The sequence below is a fragment of the Sitophilus oryzae genome, unplaced genomic scaffold, assembly GCF_002938485.1.
Source record: "Sitophilus oryzae breed Bouriz unplaced genomic scaffold, Soryzae_2.0 scaffold_1974_pilon_pilon, whole genome shotgun sequence".
Classification (NCBI taxonomy): domain Eukaryota; kingdom Metazoa; phylum Arthropoda; class Insecta; order Coleoptera; family Curculionidae; genus Sitophilus; species Sitophilus oryzae.
The window spans coordinates 3,190,564-3,211,271 of NW_022146695.1; the positions used below are offsets into that span (position 1 = coordinate 3,190,564).

Below are 20,708 nucleotides of genomic sequence, written 5' to 3' on the forward strand. Positions count from 1 at the left end.
GTTCTTATTAATATTCTTTAAGGTATAATAAATTCTAACTTTTGCGTATAATTTTAACAAAAAATACATTATAGGAAAATTTTGATTGATGGTTGAATTTAATTGTCTGAAATAATTTAACGAATTTACATAATATATTTTCATTTAAGGAAAGTTCTTCAAATTAGTTCTGAAAATTTTATAAAACTTTTTTTTAAAAATAAGTTTTTATTTAAATACACTAAAAGAATAAAATAAACTTTTTCTTTTTAAAACTTTTATTATGAACTTATAACGTCATTACACAATTTTAATATTATATAAAAGCTTGTCGCGAGATTTGAGTGTACAGTTGCACTCATAAAAATCTGGTACGACAACTTTATCTTGTAATTCCTGGTCTAGTGGTCTATCATAACACAAACTTTGAAAATGAGACAGGGTAGACACAGGTTTTAGTTAATTTACTTGTTTATCGATGTAGAGAAATCTCGCGACAAGCTTTTATATATCTAATATTAAAATTGTGTAATGACGTTCTAAGTTCATAATAAAAGTTTTAAAGAAAAAGAGTTTATTTTATTCTTTTTAGTGTATTTAAATAAAAGCTTGTTTTTAAAAAAGGTTTTTTTATAAAATTTATTTTCTACTTTTTAGTTATGCTGGTTTCTCAGTGCCACACACTTAAACTCATTTTTTTTCTTAAATAACTTTCTATGGGTATCCTAATAATATGTATATCGATTTTCATTAAAAAAGTGAGACAAATAAAATGAAAACCGACTATGGGGTAGGGGGCATCCAATATATCGATTTTTATCAAAATCGGACAAATTTGAAATTTTTTTGACAACTGTCAAATTTGACAGCTCAACATTTTTTTTTCATTTTAGCCCACGGCCATCATCGATTTTTATCAAAATCGGACAACTTTGAAATTTTTTTGATAACTGTCAAATTTGACAGCTCAACATTTTTTTTTCATTTTCGCCCATGGCCGTCCTATATATCAATTTTTATCAAAATCGGACAACTTTGAAATTTTTTGACAGCTGTCAAATTTGACAGCTCAAATTTTTTTTCTTTCATTTTAGCCCATGGCCATCCTATATATCAATTTTTATGAAAATCGGTTGACTTTGAAATTTTGACATGTCATTAAACTGACATTTTTTTCAAGATGGCCGCCCATATATTTTTTTTTTCATATGTATATACCCACAATATACCTATACAGGTTGTTAAATTGTTCATTACTCGCGGCAAGAGTTTTATGGTTGAAATAACCTCGGCCCGCTCGTCGATAGACGACGCGACAGGACGAGTCGGCAGAAAAATCAATAATGCATACGTTCTCAATAGGCAGTGTTGCCATTCTGTTTCCCTATAAGTAACTGTCGAGTTAACAACCTGTATATATATATATATATATATATATATATATATATATATATATATATATATATATATATATATATATATATATTTAGCCCGATCCATATATAAATAGAATTTTATATATATATATATAATTTCAGGCCGAACCATTCATAAATAGAATTTTAAAATCAAAAACCTCAAAATGCCGCCATTTTGACAGCTGTCAAAATTCGGGTCATGCCATGCAAAAAATGTATTGTCATCGGGACTGAACCTACATGCCAAATTTCAATCTCCTACAATAAAAGGAAGTGGTTTTAATTTAGCTTACAAGATTTGCCCCGAACAAACATACATACATACATAGATAGTTACATACAAAGCAAGTTAAATAAAAACTTATAAAAATAGCCTCCAATGAGGAAACTAAATAAAAAAATTGTCACTTGGCATTAGCAAGCCTCCAAATAAGTAGTCTTCATCGTTTTGAAAAGCTCTAAAGTGTGAATATACTTTTGAATTGAACATTAATTTTGAATTGAATTGAAAATTAAACAGACTATATTTTGAATTATTTCCATAATTATTTGTGCAACCAGCAGCCGCACATCCCGGAAAACCTTTTCCCATTCCATCAATAAAAATAAAATTGAAATAAAAGCACAAATACCTATGGTTAAATATAAGAAAAAAAATCGAATTAAAATATTCCGTAATACGGCCCTACGCGCCACCGGTGGAGGCTATGAATCGACTGAATGAGGCTGACTGTCGGTCGCTTAATTCAGTTAGCGCATCGTCGGAGTGGGGCGTTTTAAATTCGAGCGTGGGAAAAATTGGCGAGTGTCAAAGCTATGTTATTCTGTAAGCTGTGACAAAATGGCTCAGTTTTATAGGGTTCTACTGCTTTATTTCCATTATCGATAACTGTAATTTGATCTTGAATAGGCTACGATTTTGAGTCACGGTTTTGAGAAACTTTAAAACTTCCTAATTCATTCAGTTCAGCTGACCCAATCCTCTGTGAAATACATTATTTTTAGCTTTTCAGGTATATACTTTCTTACAAACTGTAGAAAGAAATTTCCTCTTTTCTGGTACAGCAGCAGCCTCGTCGTGTATACGTGTTTTTAACTGAATGAACCGCGGTCGCCATTAAAACTGCTGTATTTTTTAAGTTATTATATAGTTCTTTTCATTCTTATCACAAAACTTTTCCTCTTACTTTTCTACATTTGACATCTTGTATGATAATGCCATGACTCAAACGAAAAAAAACCTAGGCAATACCTAGGCAGTGGATATAAATGTGTTCTGATCTGTGTGTTACAGTCCGTAATAAGAATCATTAATATTTTATTATCTAATAAATAATTAATATTTTATTATCTAATCTAGTTTAAACCTTATTTAACTGTTCTCTGCTGTCTCAGTAATTTTTAGTAAATTCATTTTAGCAACATTTTAAACGACATTTTAGACTTGGCTTTTAGTTCTCAGTCAGTCATATTTATTAGTTATTAATAAAAGAATAGTAGCAAAACTATACAGGGTGAGTCTTAAATAAGTGCAAATATTTTCAGGGGTCGTATATTTCGACCCCAGGAACACGTCTAGGTTTTTTTGCAAAAAAGATGTTTAAAATCGAGCATTTTCTTTTAAATTTTCGTGTATATTTTAGAAAACTTTTTAGAAGTTTCTGTTCACCGCAAATTTCCCAAGGTATAGTTTCTTAATCTCTGACATTACGGCACTAATAGAGATGCAAATACCGAAAAATTGAGGTGGCTCAATTTTTTTTAAAAATAAATCTATTTTTTTTATTTCTAAACTTTAATAACTCGATTAGACTTATTTGAAACTCGGTAAAGAGAATATATTATGTTTCTTTTATTGAGATCTACCAGCCCTGAAAATATTTGCACTTATTGAATAAAAATGTTCAAACCGACAAACAACAGATGTTTATTAAAATTATAAGTTACAATCTTACAATAGTTATTTTACAAATTGGTGTTTATGATTAAAAGCAACTGACGATTATACTGATGCAAATTGATTAGTTAGTTATGGAGTCATTAAGAATCTTACGTCACTTGAGTTAGAAGATTAACCATTTAATTTTTGCCGGCCCATTTTCCCACCGGCCCACCGGGAATTTTCCCGTTTTCCCATATGGCCCATCCACCCCTGTCTGCAGATAAAAATAAGTAAAAAAGTTCTTATAGGTGTTTGTCCTAAGATACAGAAGTTTCATTTTTATTTCGATTGTTTCTAAATAATTTCTGAATGTTAATATTTGGATGAAAATTGGTGTCTGGGGTTTTATGACATAAGTTTGATTTTGATATCAATATGACTTAAAACTTAATTGTTCTGAAAAGTAATAACTTCTCGTCCGTACCTGTATAAAACTACTGAGTAAAAAAATATTTTCAACGTTTTTAACACAAACATTTACAACGTTTTTTGACGCAAAAAGGTCTCGTGGTAAAAATCGCTACGAGTAATGGTTCTTGAGATATTTGGAATCTAAATTATCAATACCTGTCATCATTGACATAAATTAAACATGTTGAGTAAATAGTTGTTAGACTGAAAGCATAAATTTGAAATGTTTTTGAGCCAAATGTTCAACAGAAAAGAAACATTTATGATTATGATTAATTTAAAGAAATAAAAAGTTCCCAATTTTATCATTTCAGTCACATCTACTCAACATGAGTATTTTTTGTCAATAATGACATGTATTGACTAATACCATTCTAAATATCTTGAGAACGGTTACTCGTAGCGATTTTTACAAAGAAACATTTTTTTCGTAAAAAATCACAGAAATGTATATTTTTTCACTCAGTAGTTTTATATAGATACGGACGAAACGTTATTGAATAAATAAAAAAAATATATTATCACAAGTACCTACTATAGTTAAGATCGAAAAAAAAGTATAAGAGATATGGCTTGGAAATCGGTGTTATTTTGTATGTAAAATTATAAATATGAGAAATATCATCAATCGTATTTCCAAGCTAACTGGACGCCGATTTTTTCGGAAAGTCCTTTGAATCTGGGTATATTTTCCATTCTTGGCAACACCGCCAATTCCTGGCAAACCATATACCACACTTCCTCAAAATTGATTGGCAAATTTCGAACTGCTGGTACAATTTGGTCTTGTAGCATATCCAAATATTTGGCAGCTGTTAACATACCATCAATAAAAAAAGACCCAATGATATGAATTTGCAGCATGCCAGCCCAAACATTTACTTTTTGTGGATATTGTGTCAGCAGTGCCATACTAAGGTGCTTATTTTCTCGATACCAATAACGTACTGTCGAAGGATTGTGGTAGCCATCTAAGGGAAACGAGCTTTCATCTGAGAATAATATATTTTCCAAAAATAAATTATTCCGATCGGCTCTTTCTCTTACAGCCTCGCAAAACTCCAGACGTCTGTTACAATCTGCGGGAAAAATTTCTTGCGTGGTACTGATTTTGTAGGACTTATATCCATGCCTTTTTAAAACTCTGCGCACCATTCGAGCATTGCAACCAATTTGCTCGGCTATATTTCGGCTTGAACAAGGTTCGCTTGTTTCGACCGCGGCACAAATATTAATTTCCTTGTCGGGAATCACCTTCTCTGCGCTTTCCTTATTGTCACAATTTCTGCACGCCGCAATGCAGCCTGTTTGCTCAAATTTATGGACAATGTTGCGTACAGTTGTGGCACAAGGCACAGGGCGATCTTGAAAGGTGAACACAAAACGCCCAATGACCTCTTCCACACTAGACGAAATGTAAAACCATTTAACGATATGCACCTTCTCTTCGGTCGTATAAATAGCCATTTTTGAAACACTTAACGTACATACCGAAACAGCTAGGCGAAAAGAATGATGCAAAAATAGTTTGATCTCAGGTGATCTATTTCCTTTCCCCACCCTTTCATCTACATAAAGGTGCGTATTCACTATCCGAACGAACGAATGCTACTATCACTATCCAACGAGCGAACGTCCAGTCTTGTTCGCGCGGTTCTATAATTCTCATTCGTTTGCGAACGTCTCTGATATACCGACTGGAAACGGATGATGGAGCGAACCGAATGGCGAACGGCCGCATGCATTCAGTTTGCTGTCCAAATATACCGAATTTCATTCCTTTGTTCTTTCGGATAGTGAATACGAACCTTAACATAAAGCACCGCCCCTCTCAATGCGTTCTCCCACCATGCTTATGCGTTACCTTGCCCACACCCGTAAATACCGGCAACACTGTATCGGTCGCACCGGCCCCTCGCCGGTCCCTTTTGATGCTGTCTCTCTGTCTGTCAACCGGTCATTTATGTTATTCTCTGTCTTACACGTTAAAATCCTATACACAGTAATCAAATGACCAGGTCGGTATAGATGAATATACGGGAAAATTCCAAAAGTTAAAATTATTTATACATTACCTAGTCTGGTATACAGGATTATGTGTAATAGTTCATACCTTATTCCTGGCCAATAACAGATATAGAGAGCTCTATTTGCATCATTCAGTTCGTTGTTTTCATGTAATAATTGCAGTTTCTTAAGGATCAAGAGTGTTTTGCCAGTACCTGCGATACCATGCACTACCTAAAACGTTCATGGATTAACAGAATGTAAAAAATATATAAAAATAGTACCAGAGAGCCTCTTTTTTTGCACAGGTCTGTTCTGAGGAGTTCTAGTTGTTGCTGAGTAAGGAGAGCTAACATTTTCGAATCTATCTCGTCCATAAACACTCCACAACTTAGGATAATATACCTGAAAAAAAGTCATCAAAATAATAAAATAACAAATGTATAAAAACACATAAAAATACAGTATGATCGAAACAAAATGGCGTCCAGTTGGCTTGGAAACGACAATCGATGACATTCCCCATATAATTTTGCATTTATAATGACTGCGATCTTCATTTCATATAGCCATCGCTGTATATTAAGATTTTTCTTGAGATCCTAGGCATAGCCTAGCAGACATGTTGGTAGTGATTAAGCTGCGATCTAGTAGATCTCAGTTCAATATTACATATGAAACTCATTTGTCAATCAGTTTTTTGATAAAATCCTTAAGTGACTGACATACTGATTAATCACGATCCTGCTCAAACCACTCAACGTAAAAAGCTCAATTTTGGCATACAGGTTGATTCTAGGGTGTAGAGGTTCGATAAGAGATTTTTCGAAATTCCTGTTCCAAGAGGGCGAAACCACCCCTCAAATATTACAATATTTTTTATTTAAAAAACGGTCAAGTTTCCGAAAAAACGCTTAAACACATATATTTTATTTTGTTTTTTTACTTATTTTAAGATTTTTTAAAAATGTATACAGGGTGTTTTGAAAAATCTGGTCATTGATTAATCACGATCCTGCTTAAAGCGTTTGACGTAAAAAGCTGATTTTTGGAAAACGGATTGACTTTTGGGTGTAGAGGTTCGATAAGAAGGGATTTTTCGAAACTCGAATTCTAAGGGGGTGAAACTATCCCTCAAATATTAAAATATTTTTTATTTAAAAACCGGTGAGTTTTTCGGAAAAACGCTTAAACATGTATATTTTATTTTGTTTTTTTACATATTTTAAGATTTTTTAAAAATGTATACAGGGTGTTTCGAAAAATCTGGCCATTGATTAATCACGATCCTGCTTAAAGCGCTTGACGTAAAAAGCTGATTTTTGGAAAACGGATTGACTTTAGGGTGTAGAGGTTCGATAAGAAGGGATTTTTCGAAACTCGAATTCTAAGGGGGTGAAACTATCCCTCAAATATTAAAATATTTTTATTTAAAAACCGGTGAGTTTTTCGGAAAAACTCTTAAACACGTATATTTTATTATGTTGTTTTACATATTTTAAGATTTTTTATAAATTTATACAGGGTGTTTCATAAAATATGACCATTGAGTAATCACGATTCTGCTTAAACTGCTTGACGTTTGAAACTGATTTTTGGCAAACGGATTGACTGTAGGGTGTAGAGGTTCGATAAGGAGGGGTTTCTCGAATCTCAAATTCCAAGAGGGTGAAAACGCCCCAAATAACCAAAAAAGTAATAAAAAACCTCAAATATTACAATATTTGTTATTTAAAAAACGGTTAGTCTTTCGGGAAAACGCTTGGACAAGCATAATTTATTTGCTTTTTTACATATTGTGAAAATTTTTAAAAAATCATACAGGGTGTTCCAAAAAGTTGGGTAATTTCTTAACCACGATTTTGCTTAAACTGCTTGACGTAAAAGGCTTATTTTTGGCAAACGGATTTTTCTAAAGTCAAATTCCAACGAGATGAAACTACCCCTCAAATATTACCAAGTTATATAATAATATCGCCATATTTTTTTTTCTCGTGCTGACAAATTTTATCCAGTTTGTATGTTAATGGAAATTCTTGCTTTGCTTTATCATTACCATTACAAATGAACAATTCTACGCGAACGAAGTCGCTGGTACACGCTAGTTTAACAATAAAATGATGTTATGCTCATATTCTGAGCACCACTGGATTTTTTTCTGGGTGTTCTTTTTCGTAAATTTAATCTACTACGTAATGTTGCCATAATATCGAGATATTATGATTTTTAAGTAATTTATAGGTATTTTTTAGGCTCCTTAGACTTTTCATAGATTTATTAGTAGGTAATAAAAGTTACTTTTAGATATATTACAGTGTATTTGATTTTTTATTATATTATGTAGTAGAAAACAATTCAGGGTGTGACACTTTATACGTTTTTAAGAAAAAAATGTTTATATTAATAGAGTTGATTTTTCGTTATATGTCGAAAACTACTTTATTTATTTTCTTTAATTTTGATATAATATTGGTACCGTATGATTGAAAAAAAACGGCGTCCAGTTGACTTGGAAATGAATATCAATGACATTCCCCATAATGGCAACGATCTTGATTTTGTAGCCATCGCTGACGCCCTTTTCTTTTTCGATCATACGGTATATAGAAAACACGAATCGCTGAATATCTATGCGGGCTTTATTTATTTTTCCTGAAAAGCGTTCAGTGTACAAAATCTCAAAAGATCAATTTTGCTAAAAAAGTATTGACAAATAAGAAAAATAAAAATAAAAAAATGGTCAAGTGCGAGTCGGACACGCGCACGAAGGGTTCCGTACCATTCATTATCTATACAACATTAGACACTATATTATTATAAACTTTTTTTCCGATTATTAGCTGAAATTTTGAATGCGCGTATAAGTAATTTAAAAAAAATGAAGAAACACATTACTAAAAATTGTATTAATCAATAATAAATATGTAAAAAGTAAAAATAAATATATAAAAATATGTAAAAATTAAAAAAAAAGATTAAAAAAAAGTCGCCGTGACTAGGGTTCGAACCTGCCTTACTACGGCTCCAACGTCATAGCAGCGTCAAGTCCTAATGTTTATCACGCGGCCACCGCGGACTTGAAAGATTCTATGCAAAATTCTTACTGAAAAGATAATGTTTAGTGAGATGAACCGCCTATTTAAAAATAGACATATTTATTTAAATTCAAAACATTAATTTTTAAGACACTCAGTATACATAAACAAAATTATTGATTTTTTAAACACTATTCACAAACTAGGGAGAGGGAAATCAGGCGACGAACAGAGGTGATAGTTGTTAGATAATAGCTTCTAGACTACCATTCGAGACGCTTTGATATTATTTTGGTTCTTGAGTTTTGTGATAAAGAATGTTATTAAAGGTAAAGTATTAAATGTTTTCTCATTATTTAACTAATGTTAACTAAATCATATTATTTTGTTTTCTTGTTGTAATTCTGTTCTAAAGCTTTTCCTTATTCATTTGATCTGACAAAGACAATATATAACATGTGTATGCATTTAATGGAATCTATTTATGCTGTAAATAATTTCAGTTTAAAAGTAATCTAAATGAAATCGTTTACTGTTCCTTCGTGCCGATGTTTGTCGTTTGTGAGAATAAGAGCCTTGTTGAGTGTACTAACAATTTTCGACCTTGCATGGGCGAATATCTTAGCTCGCAAAAGGCTAAACAAAAACAATAAATAAAATAATTCATAGAATAACTTTTAACTTATTAAATTATAAGATATTGGCACCAAACCTTCAACTTTAGCGCCGATTCCGCAACAAGGGACTTCGTACCTACGGGTGGGGACCCGTTAAACTAACAAAAACCTCTTCAGTTTTGAAGGATATAAATGTGGAATGTTTTGAATGTATTAAACTATAAACCTAGGTATGAGAACAGTTTCTATATTATTATTTCTCTTTTATTAAAGTTCAGGACAGCATAGTTAGATTCTCTGGAATAGTGATCGTGGTTTTCTCTGCCGTGCTCTTTTACATGTGAATTCCAGGCAGAGTACGGCACTCCTTTCATTTCATTTAATAAAATAAGTAGGGTTATTTGCAAATTTAGCGTAATTTACATAACCTATTCTCCTCAAATTTCCCAAAATATTGCTTCTGTCGAGGCGCATCCGAGGTAATCACAATAAAAATATATTTAACACAACGTAGGTTCCTTTCTTTCATTTAAATTTCTTGTTATACAGTTGGTCAAAATATTACCTCTTCAACTTTGTTGACGAATTTGGGTTGTTACACTACATTAGTGAAAGTACTTTTCTATTTATAAACATTTATTTCATTCTGTTTTTAGTATTTGTTCTTATAGTGGCAACATAGATACATTATCTGTGAAAATTTCAACTGTCTAGCTATAACGGTTCATAAGCACAGAACACACTAAAGAAGAACGTAACTCCCATGCATTTTTTAGTTTCAAAACGGTTTCAAATTTGTAAAGAAATCTGTAATCTGTATGTTGAAGTGGCGCCATTTAGCCACCCAGGAAAGTAACAAATGTGGCGGCAAATTTAAATAGATGCAATTTATTTTTAAACAAGACGTATTGACTTGTTCGCCAGTTAGAGCCAATCAGATTTCTACAAAATAATGTGTAGTCATCTGATTGGTCCCAAGTTGGCAAACAAGTCAAATGGTAAAAAACAAGGATTTATATATAAAGGTTAAACCAGGTTAAACTATTGTAAAGTGTTAGATGGTTGGCTTATATCATTTTATGTGCATAAAAATCTACAATAAATAATTTAATTTAATTTACAGAAAATTATACCATGAAACATTTTACAAACAAATAAAACAACAGATTAAAAAGTATAATATTTATTATAGTACCAGATTTAAGAACACATAACAAATATCGTTGGAATACAAGAGAAAGTGACGTCCATTAGAAACAATAATGTTTTATTTACGTGTATTTTTTACATATGGACTTGAACAATTGTGTAATATCACATTGTGGAGTTTATGTACAAAAATATGGAGTTGATCACTTTTTTTTGTAAAAATATATGGCGTTGTAAATATTACATTGTTAAAAAATAAAATTCAGGAACATTTGGACTTGGTTAGGTTACCTCACCTCACTTTCTTGGATTATTAAATACAATTGTTAGATAAATCAAAGACCTTTAACTTAAACCTTACCTTTAATAAAGATCTTAAAAATCAAACACAAACAAAGTTCAAAAAATTCAAAATACATCACGATTGTAAAATGAAGAGAGAGCTAACACAGCCAAACATCCAGAAACACAGCGAAACACACATCTCCGTTCAATTGCAAAACACAACTGAAGAGGAAGGAGGAAGCCGGAAACGGAAAACTGATTTGACATACAGAACAATGACAGAACATAATTAATATGCCTATTTAGGCAACTATAAAAACAATTTTGTATGCAATTGTTAGGCAACTAGAAAAATTAAAATAAAAATACGCCATCTAGCGCCCCAGGAAATTACTACCCCAAAAAAAGATCGTTCAAGGTCGTATATCTCAGTTGACTGGCCCTGTTCATAAGATAGACCTTTGTGACAGACGGACGGACTGCGAAGTCTTAGTAATAGGGTTCCCGTTTTTACCCTTTGGGTACGGAACCCTAAATTAAGTTAATAAAAAGCAACTAATTTAGATTAAAAAAATTAAGGCATCACGTCCTAATTTTTTTAACACTACTTAAGAAATATTCTGTATATTAGTGCGTAATCGGATCTATGATCCCTGGTGTTCCCCGCATCCCCCTTTGCGCTTCCACATTGAAACATTCCGATCTACCAGTTTTTCTATGCACATATCCATTAAAGCGACTTTTATAGTCGGTGCAACTCGACAATTAAAAGTTTTCAATGCTCATGTCGCGGTCTTTCTTCTCGGAAGACCGAGAGGCAAGAAGAGACGACAAAACTATTCGCCATCATTTTTTGTTCGTTCTTTTTGTCATTTCGATGAGGATGGCTATTTATTTTTACGGGACTGGAACGATTTGACAACGCCGCGCCGGTACAACAGATCTTCGTCTATATACCGTGACATTAGAAAAAGTTATGGCTTGTCTTAAAAAATGTCAATAAAAATGTTTTCTAATGGCTAAGATCGTCAACTTTTAGTGCTATTAGTGATGTATTATTGCAAAGGAAGAGTTTAATGTAGAAATTATTTATTACTTTTTTAATTACTTGGTATATAATTATTTTTATTTGCACTATTATATTGGCATCTTAAAGTCCTGAATTCTTAGTAGTTTTAAAAACACGTTTTGTGTTAAGAAATATTGTTCTCTAATCAAGACTGAAAAATGCTTGGCCAATCTTAGATCGGAGGTCCGACGACTCTTCAACAGAGCCAAACCCAGCGGCGAATGGCAGCTCTACGCCGAGAAATTAACTGAGTATAATAAGGAAATTAGAAGGGCAAAGCGGTCTGACTTCAGATGCTTTTGCGAAAACATCACTTCAACTACTTATGCAGCTAGGCTACACAAAGCTATGGCCAAGAGTGGGCCCATCCCCAACATGGCACTTAAGAAACCTGACGGAAGCTACACGGAAGGAGATGATTCTAGAGCTAACCTCCTACTTCATACACACTTTCCAGGTAGCATATCTATTGATACGCAGTAGCTCATTGACCGAACCCCACAATCCTCGCAGGGAAGACTGGGAGACGGCCAAGCTAGTAATAACAGAACAAGAACTGAAATGGGCTATTGACACCTTTCAGCCTTATAAAACAGCAGGAATAGATGGGATTTTTTTTCAACTCCCAGTGGATGACATACCAAGAATTTACAACTTTGAGAAACACCTCACTGTAGTATTGAGTAATAAAAAGGATTGGAAAAAAGAGACGCTTACTCAGCATATAAAAGACCATACTATCATGTGGTATACGGATGCTTCCAAAACCAAAGCAGGGACAGGGATAGGAGTATTTGGGCCGAAAACTGAATACTCCGAACCAATGGGCACCTACCCCAGTATCCTTCAGGCAGAAATTTGCGCTATCGAAAGATGCGTAAAATTTCCATCCTATCCGATAGTCAAGCAGCACTTAACGCGATCAACTCAGTAACCATCAATTCGAAGTTGGTCAAAGAATGCCTAGAGAAGCTCAACAAATTAGGCAAAGAAAATAAAGTCCTCCTACTCTGGGTGCCTGCTCACCAAGGGATAGAAGGCAATGAAAAAGCAAATGATCTAGCTAGAAAAGAGCGAACACTCCACTAACTGGACCAGAACTGTTCTGTTTTCCAAACGGGAACCAACTGAAAGCGGAACTGAAGAATCTGGTAACTTGGAATGGGTGTCCTCCAACGGTCTAAGACACTTGAAAAAATTCCTCAGAACTTATGACCGAGAAAAATCAAAGTTTTCCTTGATTTAAGTAAAAACAATCTTCGGATTGTCACGGGGTTTCTACCAGGACACTGTCTCCTCAACGAACACCTCAGTAGGCTGAAACTGAGAAACAACGGCGAATGCAGATTTTGTGGGGAAAAAGGGGAAACACCAGAACACCTTATCACAGAGTGCGCCGAGACGACGACCATTCGTGCCATGAACCTTGGTACGTCTGATGTCGAGGATGGAGAGCTGGCCTCTGTGGAGCCGACTCAGATACTGGCTTTTGTTAAAGCCCTGAGACTGTATGATGAGTTTTAACTCGTTATAACTCAAGAAAGGGGAACACACAATAGATCTATAAGGTCGCGTTGATTAACTCCCCTCCTAAACATTCTACATTCATTCTACAAGACTGAAAAATGGAACTTCATCATCATCAACCAAGTTCTCTGCTAGTCGTAGACCTCCCTTGTTTGCTTCCATATCTCGCTATGTTGAGCAATTTGCATCCAGTTATTGTGGATACGCCTTAAGTCGTCATACCATCTGGTTGGAGGACGGCCTCTGCTCCTGAATGCATCATGTCTTTGTCTCCACTCTATAATTTTTTTCGTCTATCGATCATTTGTTTAGCCTTGCAATGTGCCCAATTCCATTTTAAAGTTGTCATTTTCTCTATGGCATCCGTGAAATTTGTTATGTCTCGTACTTCCATAATCAGTCTCTAAAATTTAGCTCCAACATTAATCTTCATATTGTTCTTTGTGTTTTTCTGATTTTGCTTACTGTTTTCCTTGTTAACTTTCTCTATGGGTAGTACCGTAACCACCGTAATAACAAGGCCATCCAGCTGTGACGTAAAAATCTCGTGACGTCACCAACTGGAGGCCTAACTCTATTTAGCAGCGTTGATAATTACCCGATAAAAGTTCAAATTGTGGATCTTTTTTCACTCAATAGATATATTTCGATGTTTTAAAATGTCTTTATCTGAGTTTTTAAAAATATTGTCAAGGTGTATTACTGGTTGCATAACTGCATGCTGCTAAATAATCGCAACGTGCATTGAGGAACCTGGCGCATTCGCCAGAAAGTAAAAGAAAATTATAGAATTCTTTAGAAAATTCCAGAAACCATCGCCAGGGTGTATATAAGGCCCGCGCTTTGACAGTTGGACAAGTCTGAAGATAGTCTGAAGTTTGATAATACCGCGAAATACCGTTAGAGTAATAGTAGTTGCATAAGTTGTGTTGTAAATAGTATAAGTTGTGTGTACAGAGTGAGACAAATAAATTTGTTAAGTATTTTATCGTGAGTTTAAATAGTGGACCCACGGAATCCGTAACAATATTATAGTATATAAAAATAGTTTTAATAGAATACGGAAAAAATCATACCAGTCAATAAATGTTGATCTCTCACTTGTTATCAATCAAATTTAATAAAGGAATATTTTATAGGACATTTAGATCTGAAATTAGAAACCTATTTATATGGCCAAAATACTACAGTCCAGGTAAATCAACTAAAAACGCCATTTGAAAGATTTATTATAAATGAAATTGATAGTTTATTACTTGATTCTCTAGTTTTACAAAGCTAATAGTAATACTGATCAAATTATTAGTCATGCTTATTATTTACTAAATTCTTTAAAATGCGATGAAAATAATAAATTCCTAACTTTTATCTGTGTTCAATATTAAAGTTATTAACTTGAGTTGAGTAACAGGTTGAGCTTGAAGTAATAAAATATTATTTTAATCAGTAAAATATGAGGTATGTTTTACTAGAGAACTTGCAAACTGAATTTCTTGGAAGTAGGTTTGGAAAATATAGAGAGTTAGCTGGGAGTCAGTACAATATTTGTGTTCGACATTTATATGAAGGCGAAAAGAAACTTAGGATTCAGTCATTAATGTCCCTAAAATCTACTTGTTTTGGTTCTATAAAAATCGATACTTTTTATGATTTTATGATGACAATACCTTGTCTAAGGAAATACCACGCGATACAAGTCTCATCGAATCAGATTGGTTTAACATCTACATTACTATTTCTGAACAAGATATCGAAAGTGTGAAGGAAGAAAGGCCTGTTATTGCTTATTTAGGAGGATATTGCTGTTATATTGTCTTAAAGGAAATTAAATGCGATACATGTAAGAATAATTTAACATTTTCAGACAACACTGATATTGAACAAAATTCACTTATAAAAAACCTTACTAAAGGCAGTCTTGGGTTTCCAAAAGATGAAATAACTAATATAGTTTTATTTGAATATATAATATAATATAATTTTTAACAAAGTTTTGCAAAGCCATGAGGAGTTTCTCAAAATTCACAATAAAAAAATATTTTTATCAAAAATATCTTTGGATTACACACCATTATTAAAATTTCCGCAATGTACTATTTATAATGCTAAATAATTGTAAAAATCGTCATAAATTCTATTAGAAATACACGTCTGAAAAATTACTGTTGTAAAAAAAACGATAGACTTGGAAAAGAAAATAAAAGAAACTTAGACACAGTTACAGCATAAATAAATACAATGACGATGGATAATGTGAGATGGGATATCAATCTGATATTTTTTAAATTTTATGTTTAACTATTATTTATTAAAAATTCGGTGCAATTAAAGTTTATATCCACTAAGGCCTGTTTACACTACATGCAATACGGTGCAATGGCAATTTTTTAGTTGCCCGAACGCATGCGCACCTCACACTTTTCGATCAGTTGATGCAATTTTTATTGCATTGCATGGAATTAGAACACGCGCTAATTTGATTGCACGTAGCATGCAATTTTTGCTTCTACCAACCAAAAATATTATAATATATTATAAAATCAAATTTTATAATTAAAATAATATAGTTTCTGTTTAACAATCCATGTTATAGGTACAAATAAGAATAAATTAAGATACAAACTCAAACTACAAAATCTAAAAACCTTTAATAAGACATACACAACGATACCTTGAAGATAAAATAAAAAAATAAATGAAACAGTTGTTATAGTCATTTTATTTAGGTTGGCACAATAGATTCTCAAAATTATGGCATGTATTTTATTGCACCCTATGTAAACGGTAAATTGCCCGTGCAACCGAATTGCATGCCATTTTTAAAAATTGCGTTGCATCCAATTGCATCTAGTGTAAACACCGTTTTAGATACGTATAAAGTGTATCAATTGCAATCAAAGTTTAGGCCTCCAGTTGATGACGTCACGAATAAGCTGTCCGGCCTTGTTATTACGGTGGTTACGGTAGTACACATTGAATATTTTTCTCTTCGTCTGTTGAGCTCGCAAGTTTGGTTATCGCGGCTTATACGTATTTCGTGACCCAAGTACTTGTAAGCAGTTGTTTCTTCAATTTGATATTGAAGTCTCATAGAGTGTAGTCTCATAGAGTAGTATGCCTCAATAGAAATAGTCTCTTAATAGATAAAAATCATAATAGATTTGTCAACAGCATTTGCTTGATCCGGACCGCATTATTTTAAATTTTAGCTTAATTTAGTATTTTTGTATCCCTCATAACTTAAGAACGAGAATTCGTATTAACCATTAAAAATAAACGATTTGCTTCATTTTAAGTAGCTCATTAAAAAGTTTCCAAAAATTTTTTCTGTAAAATAAAATGGGGAAAACTTATTCATCATTTTTAAAATTCACATGTGATTTCCTATGTCCAGGTCAGGGATGCAACACACGGTATTATAAAGGTGCGTTCACACCGGCTGCGCCAAGTGTATGTTTTTTAACATATAATACTTTTGTGCGCGCTAAAAAAATACACTTCAAAACCGCATGTTAAAAAATGTTTTGCGCGGCGCGGCGCAGAGCGGCGCAGCTGGTGTGAACGCACCTTAATATATTCCACTGCCAATTACTAATACGTTTGTCATCACTTGGGCTTTTGATATGTTGATTTTTGGTGCCATTTGTTCAGAGATTGGAAAATATGCGCAAACAAGCTGCGCAGATTTTGTTGCATGAATATTACTGTATACATAATGAAGGTTAAAAACTTTTAAGAATGCCCTCGTAGGACAAACCCCTGTATAGCAATAGGTCATCTATTACACAGAGATATCCACGGTACTACTTCAGAGACACGCGTACTTAACAGTAAGCCATCGTTTAGGAAGCAGAACTAACGAGAATGCAAAAAAAAACACCGGGACTATAATGGCCCCAGAGTAAAATAAGGACGTACCGCGTAGCAATTAAACCGATAAGTACTCGGGTACTATGCGTGTAGGTACGTCTAGTTTTTTTCCTGCCTAGTTTAATTCAGGAATCAGTCGAAGAAACATTCCCAGAAACGTTTTCTTGCTCTGTTTGATAGAATTCGATGTAAAAATTACGTCGATTGCGTTTAGCTATTTTTTTCATTAGTTGGGTTGTCTTTTATATTTTGCATAAACATTAGGGTGTCCGTTACTTACAAAGACCGTCCTCCATACAGTCCCGACATAAGTCCTAACAACTTTTTTACTTTTCAAAAAATTAAAAATGAACTGCGTGGTCAAAGGTTCCAATTCCCAGAAGATGCAGTTAGAGTTTGACTGTTTTGGACAAACCAGTAAAACATTCTAATCTTGTATTGTATACAAAAAACATGCTAGTGCATCAGAAGATGATTAAAACTTTCTTTGGTGTATTACGTGTTATTTTGATATAAACTTTACTGTAGTATTTCTTACCGTTTTAGCAATTGTCCAAAAGTGGCATCGCCACAAACTCTACCTTTTAGAACTGTTTTAATGAACCATCTGTTAAAATCACTTTGTTTTGATACAGCATCTTCGAAAACATGTAGGTCTTTGTCTTCACTCCATCGATCAATCACCTAAAAATATCTAACGACGTATTTTTATATTAACGTTAAATTTTGACATACAGAAAGAACAACAAGTATCCATTTCTATTTTATTATTTGATATTTCAATAATAGAATATGTGTAAATACTTGTGTTTCTGAAAACTACGTTTTTGATCATACAACGTGTTTAAATACATGTTTTACAAATGAAAGGAGAAAATCTAGATTTTATGATTTATTATGATTTTTTATTTACAACCACATATGTAATACTGATATTACTGACTTTTAAAAAATTTGAAAGTATCAATTTATCTACATTATTTCTTCCCTATTCTATCATTCCCCTCAACTATTTCCCTCACCCATTTCCCATTTCCCTCACTCGGTTTTTCTTATTTCGTGCCACATTTAATTCAGCAAAATATTGTTGTAATATCTTTATTAAATACTTATCTAACATCAACAAAAATAAACAAGAATATTAACAATAATAATTGAAGATTTTAATACATTTATTTGTTTAAATTAATGGTCAAATTGTCCTCCAAGTTTTGCGTGGTAAAAATGCTAGACTTCTTTGGCTTAAAACCTACATTCTGGCGTTTTAAAAAAGCGACGAGTTTGTGATATTATGATATGTCAGTCTTTTCCCTTAATTCTAGCATTGTCCGTATCAGGCTGTATGTAGTCCAAAGAGTAGATGGCTTTTTCTGCTTTGCCATGTCGCTAAAATATGCCATCAAGACTGTCTCCGAAGCAATATTCTTAGCATTTCTTTCGGCACACCATTTTTCGTATACTTTCAATGCTATTTCATATCGCCCGCTACATTTCTCTGGAAGTAAACTGGCTTCAGCTCTTTTTGCAGCTTCTGTAAGTTCTGGTGGAGTACCAACATTAAAGTAGCCTTCATTATCAGAACTTTCCGACAACATTATGGCTTTCTATGTTATACAAATTCGAAAAAGCGAACGAGAAATTCAAAACTGTCACTTAGTTGTTTGTTTTGCTGTTGAAGCATAGACAAACAAGTAAAAAGAGACTGGCAAATTAAAGGGCAAAGAGAGGGACAACGTTCCCGTAGCGCAACTCAGAACGGAAAATTTCGTTCTATTTATGTTGATCTGCGTATTGCGTCTATTGGGCCCACTATCTCATTCTAAATTCTAATATAACAAGAGAGGAAGAAGCAGCCATATAAAACGTAATTTCTAAATAGAAATTAGAACAATCGCCTTTCGTTTTCGTCATCATGACAACCATGATAACAACATCATGACAATTTGTCATGTTTGTTAATTTTTCTTTTGGTGATTTACCTTTTTTTTCTAAACTCTCCATTTTATTGACTTATGAATATGGATAGGGAACAAATTCCTTTGTTCCATATAGGTATTTATATTTTGTTACTTATAATTTTAGGTTATACTATTTGTTATTTTATTTGCTGCAGGAGCCAGTATCATCTCTCTTAACATAACAAATTAACACAATTAATTTTTTTCATTTTTTGGGTAGGTAGTTTATAGCTGGTTTATAGGAACCAGAAACTTTATTAATATACCTATTTTACTTTTGTTTTAGGATTAAAACTGAATTTGAAAATGGTTCTGGATCATGATCTCGTAAAGTCTTCTTTGCTTGGATATTCACTTTGTTATTGCAATTAGGCAGTTTTTTCGAAAATGAGATTTTTAATGCCCTTTAAAAAAATTGGCCGATCGTTTCCTGCAACAGTCAGTTCTTCTGCATTTAAAATTGGTAGGTGGGTGGAATAAACACTGTTATTTTTTGTTATTATATTATAAAAAGTTTATTTATTTTTATGTATAAATAATGCCCACTTGCACCGTTTGTATAAACTTGGTTTAAATGCTAAACAGTGATTAACTATAATAAAATATATATAGTTAATCACTGTTTAGCCTTTAAACAAAGGTTATACAAACGGTGCAAGTGGGCATAAATATGTTACTAAAACAGTACAATTTTTGCTTTTTTTATAATTTCCCTTATAATAGTAGTATTCTTTCGTTCTGAAAGAAACTGCAAATTTTCACTTACACTGATTTATTCCCTACACCACGTTCCCTTTACGTGGTATAGGGAATAAATCAGATTAAGTGAAAAATTTCAGTTTCAGAATGAAAGAATACTATACTAATAATGGCTAATTTTAATTTTCCGCCAGCTAGAATGTGCGATAATGTCTTACGATACGTTTTATACCTATCTCTTTCTCTTTCTTTTTCATATAAAGCACACATAATAAAGAAAGATAGCAATAAAGACGTACGTCCTGCCATGGTCCTGCTAATTGGTTTCAAAATTGTTATTCTGAGTTGCGCTACGGGAACGCGGTCCCACTCTTTACCATGAGATTTGTCAGTCTCTTTTTATTTGTTTGTCTATGTGTTGAAGGTTTGCGCCATAGATTTAGGAAGAACAGATATCACATTTTGCATTTTAACCCGATCAAACAATCGGAGGTTGACTACGTACTGTAAAAACAAACTGAGATAAAGAAGGCGACATTGCCACATCTCAAATTTGCGCCTATCTACTTAGTTTGATTTGCAGAAAAGGTGACTTTAAAACCTTCACCGGATATCAATAAATCTCAATTTCTTAATTAAATTAATAGTTTATTTTTAAAGAAGCATGCGTAATAATATGTTATTAACCAGAGGATATGCGTTACTATTAAAGGACATGTTTACTGTTTAATGTGCTGAAACG

General features: G+C 33.0%; 1 protein-coding gene across 4 annotated transcripts in view; it reads right to left on the bottom strand.

The window, feature by feature from the left end:
- Positions 1-20,708, bottom strand: part of LOC115883624 — a 58,238-nt gene that overhangs the window by 2,605 nt on the left and 34,925 nt on the right. For all 4 annotated transcript variants that reach the window (XM_030901983.1, XM_030901982.1, XM_030901980.1 and 1 more), the window contains 3 exons: positions 17,848-17,993; positions 6,042-6,162; positions 5,864-5,991 (listed from right to left, as the gene is read on the bottom strand). In XM_030901983.1, coding sequence (XP_030757843.1) covers positions 5,864-5,991; positions 6,042-6,162; positions 17,848-17,993 — 395 coding nt within the window. The remainder of the gene's footprint in view (positions 1-5,863; positions 5,992-6,041; positions 6,163-17,847; positions 17,994-20,708) is intronic.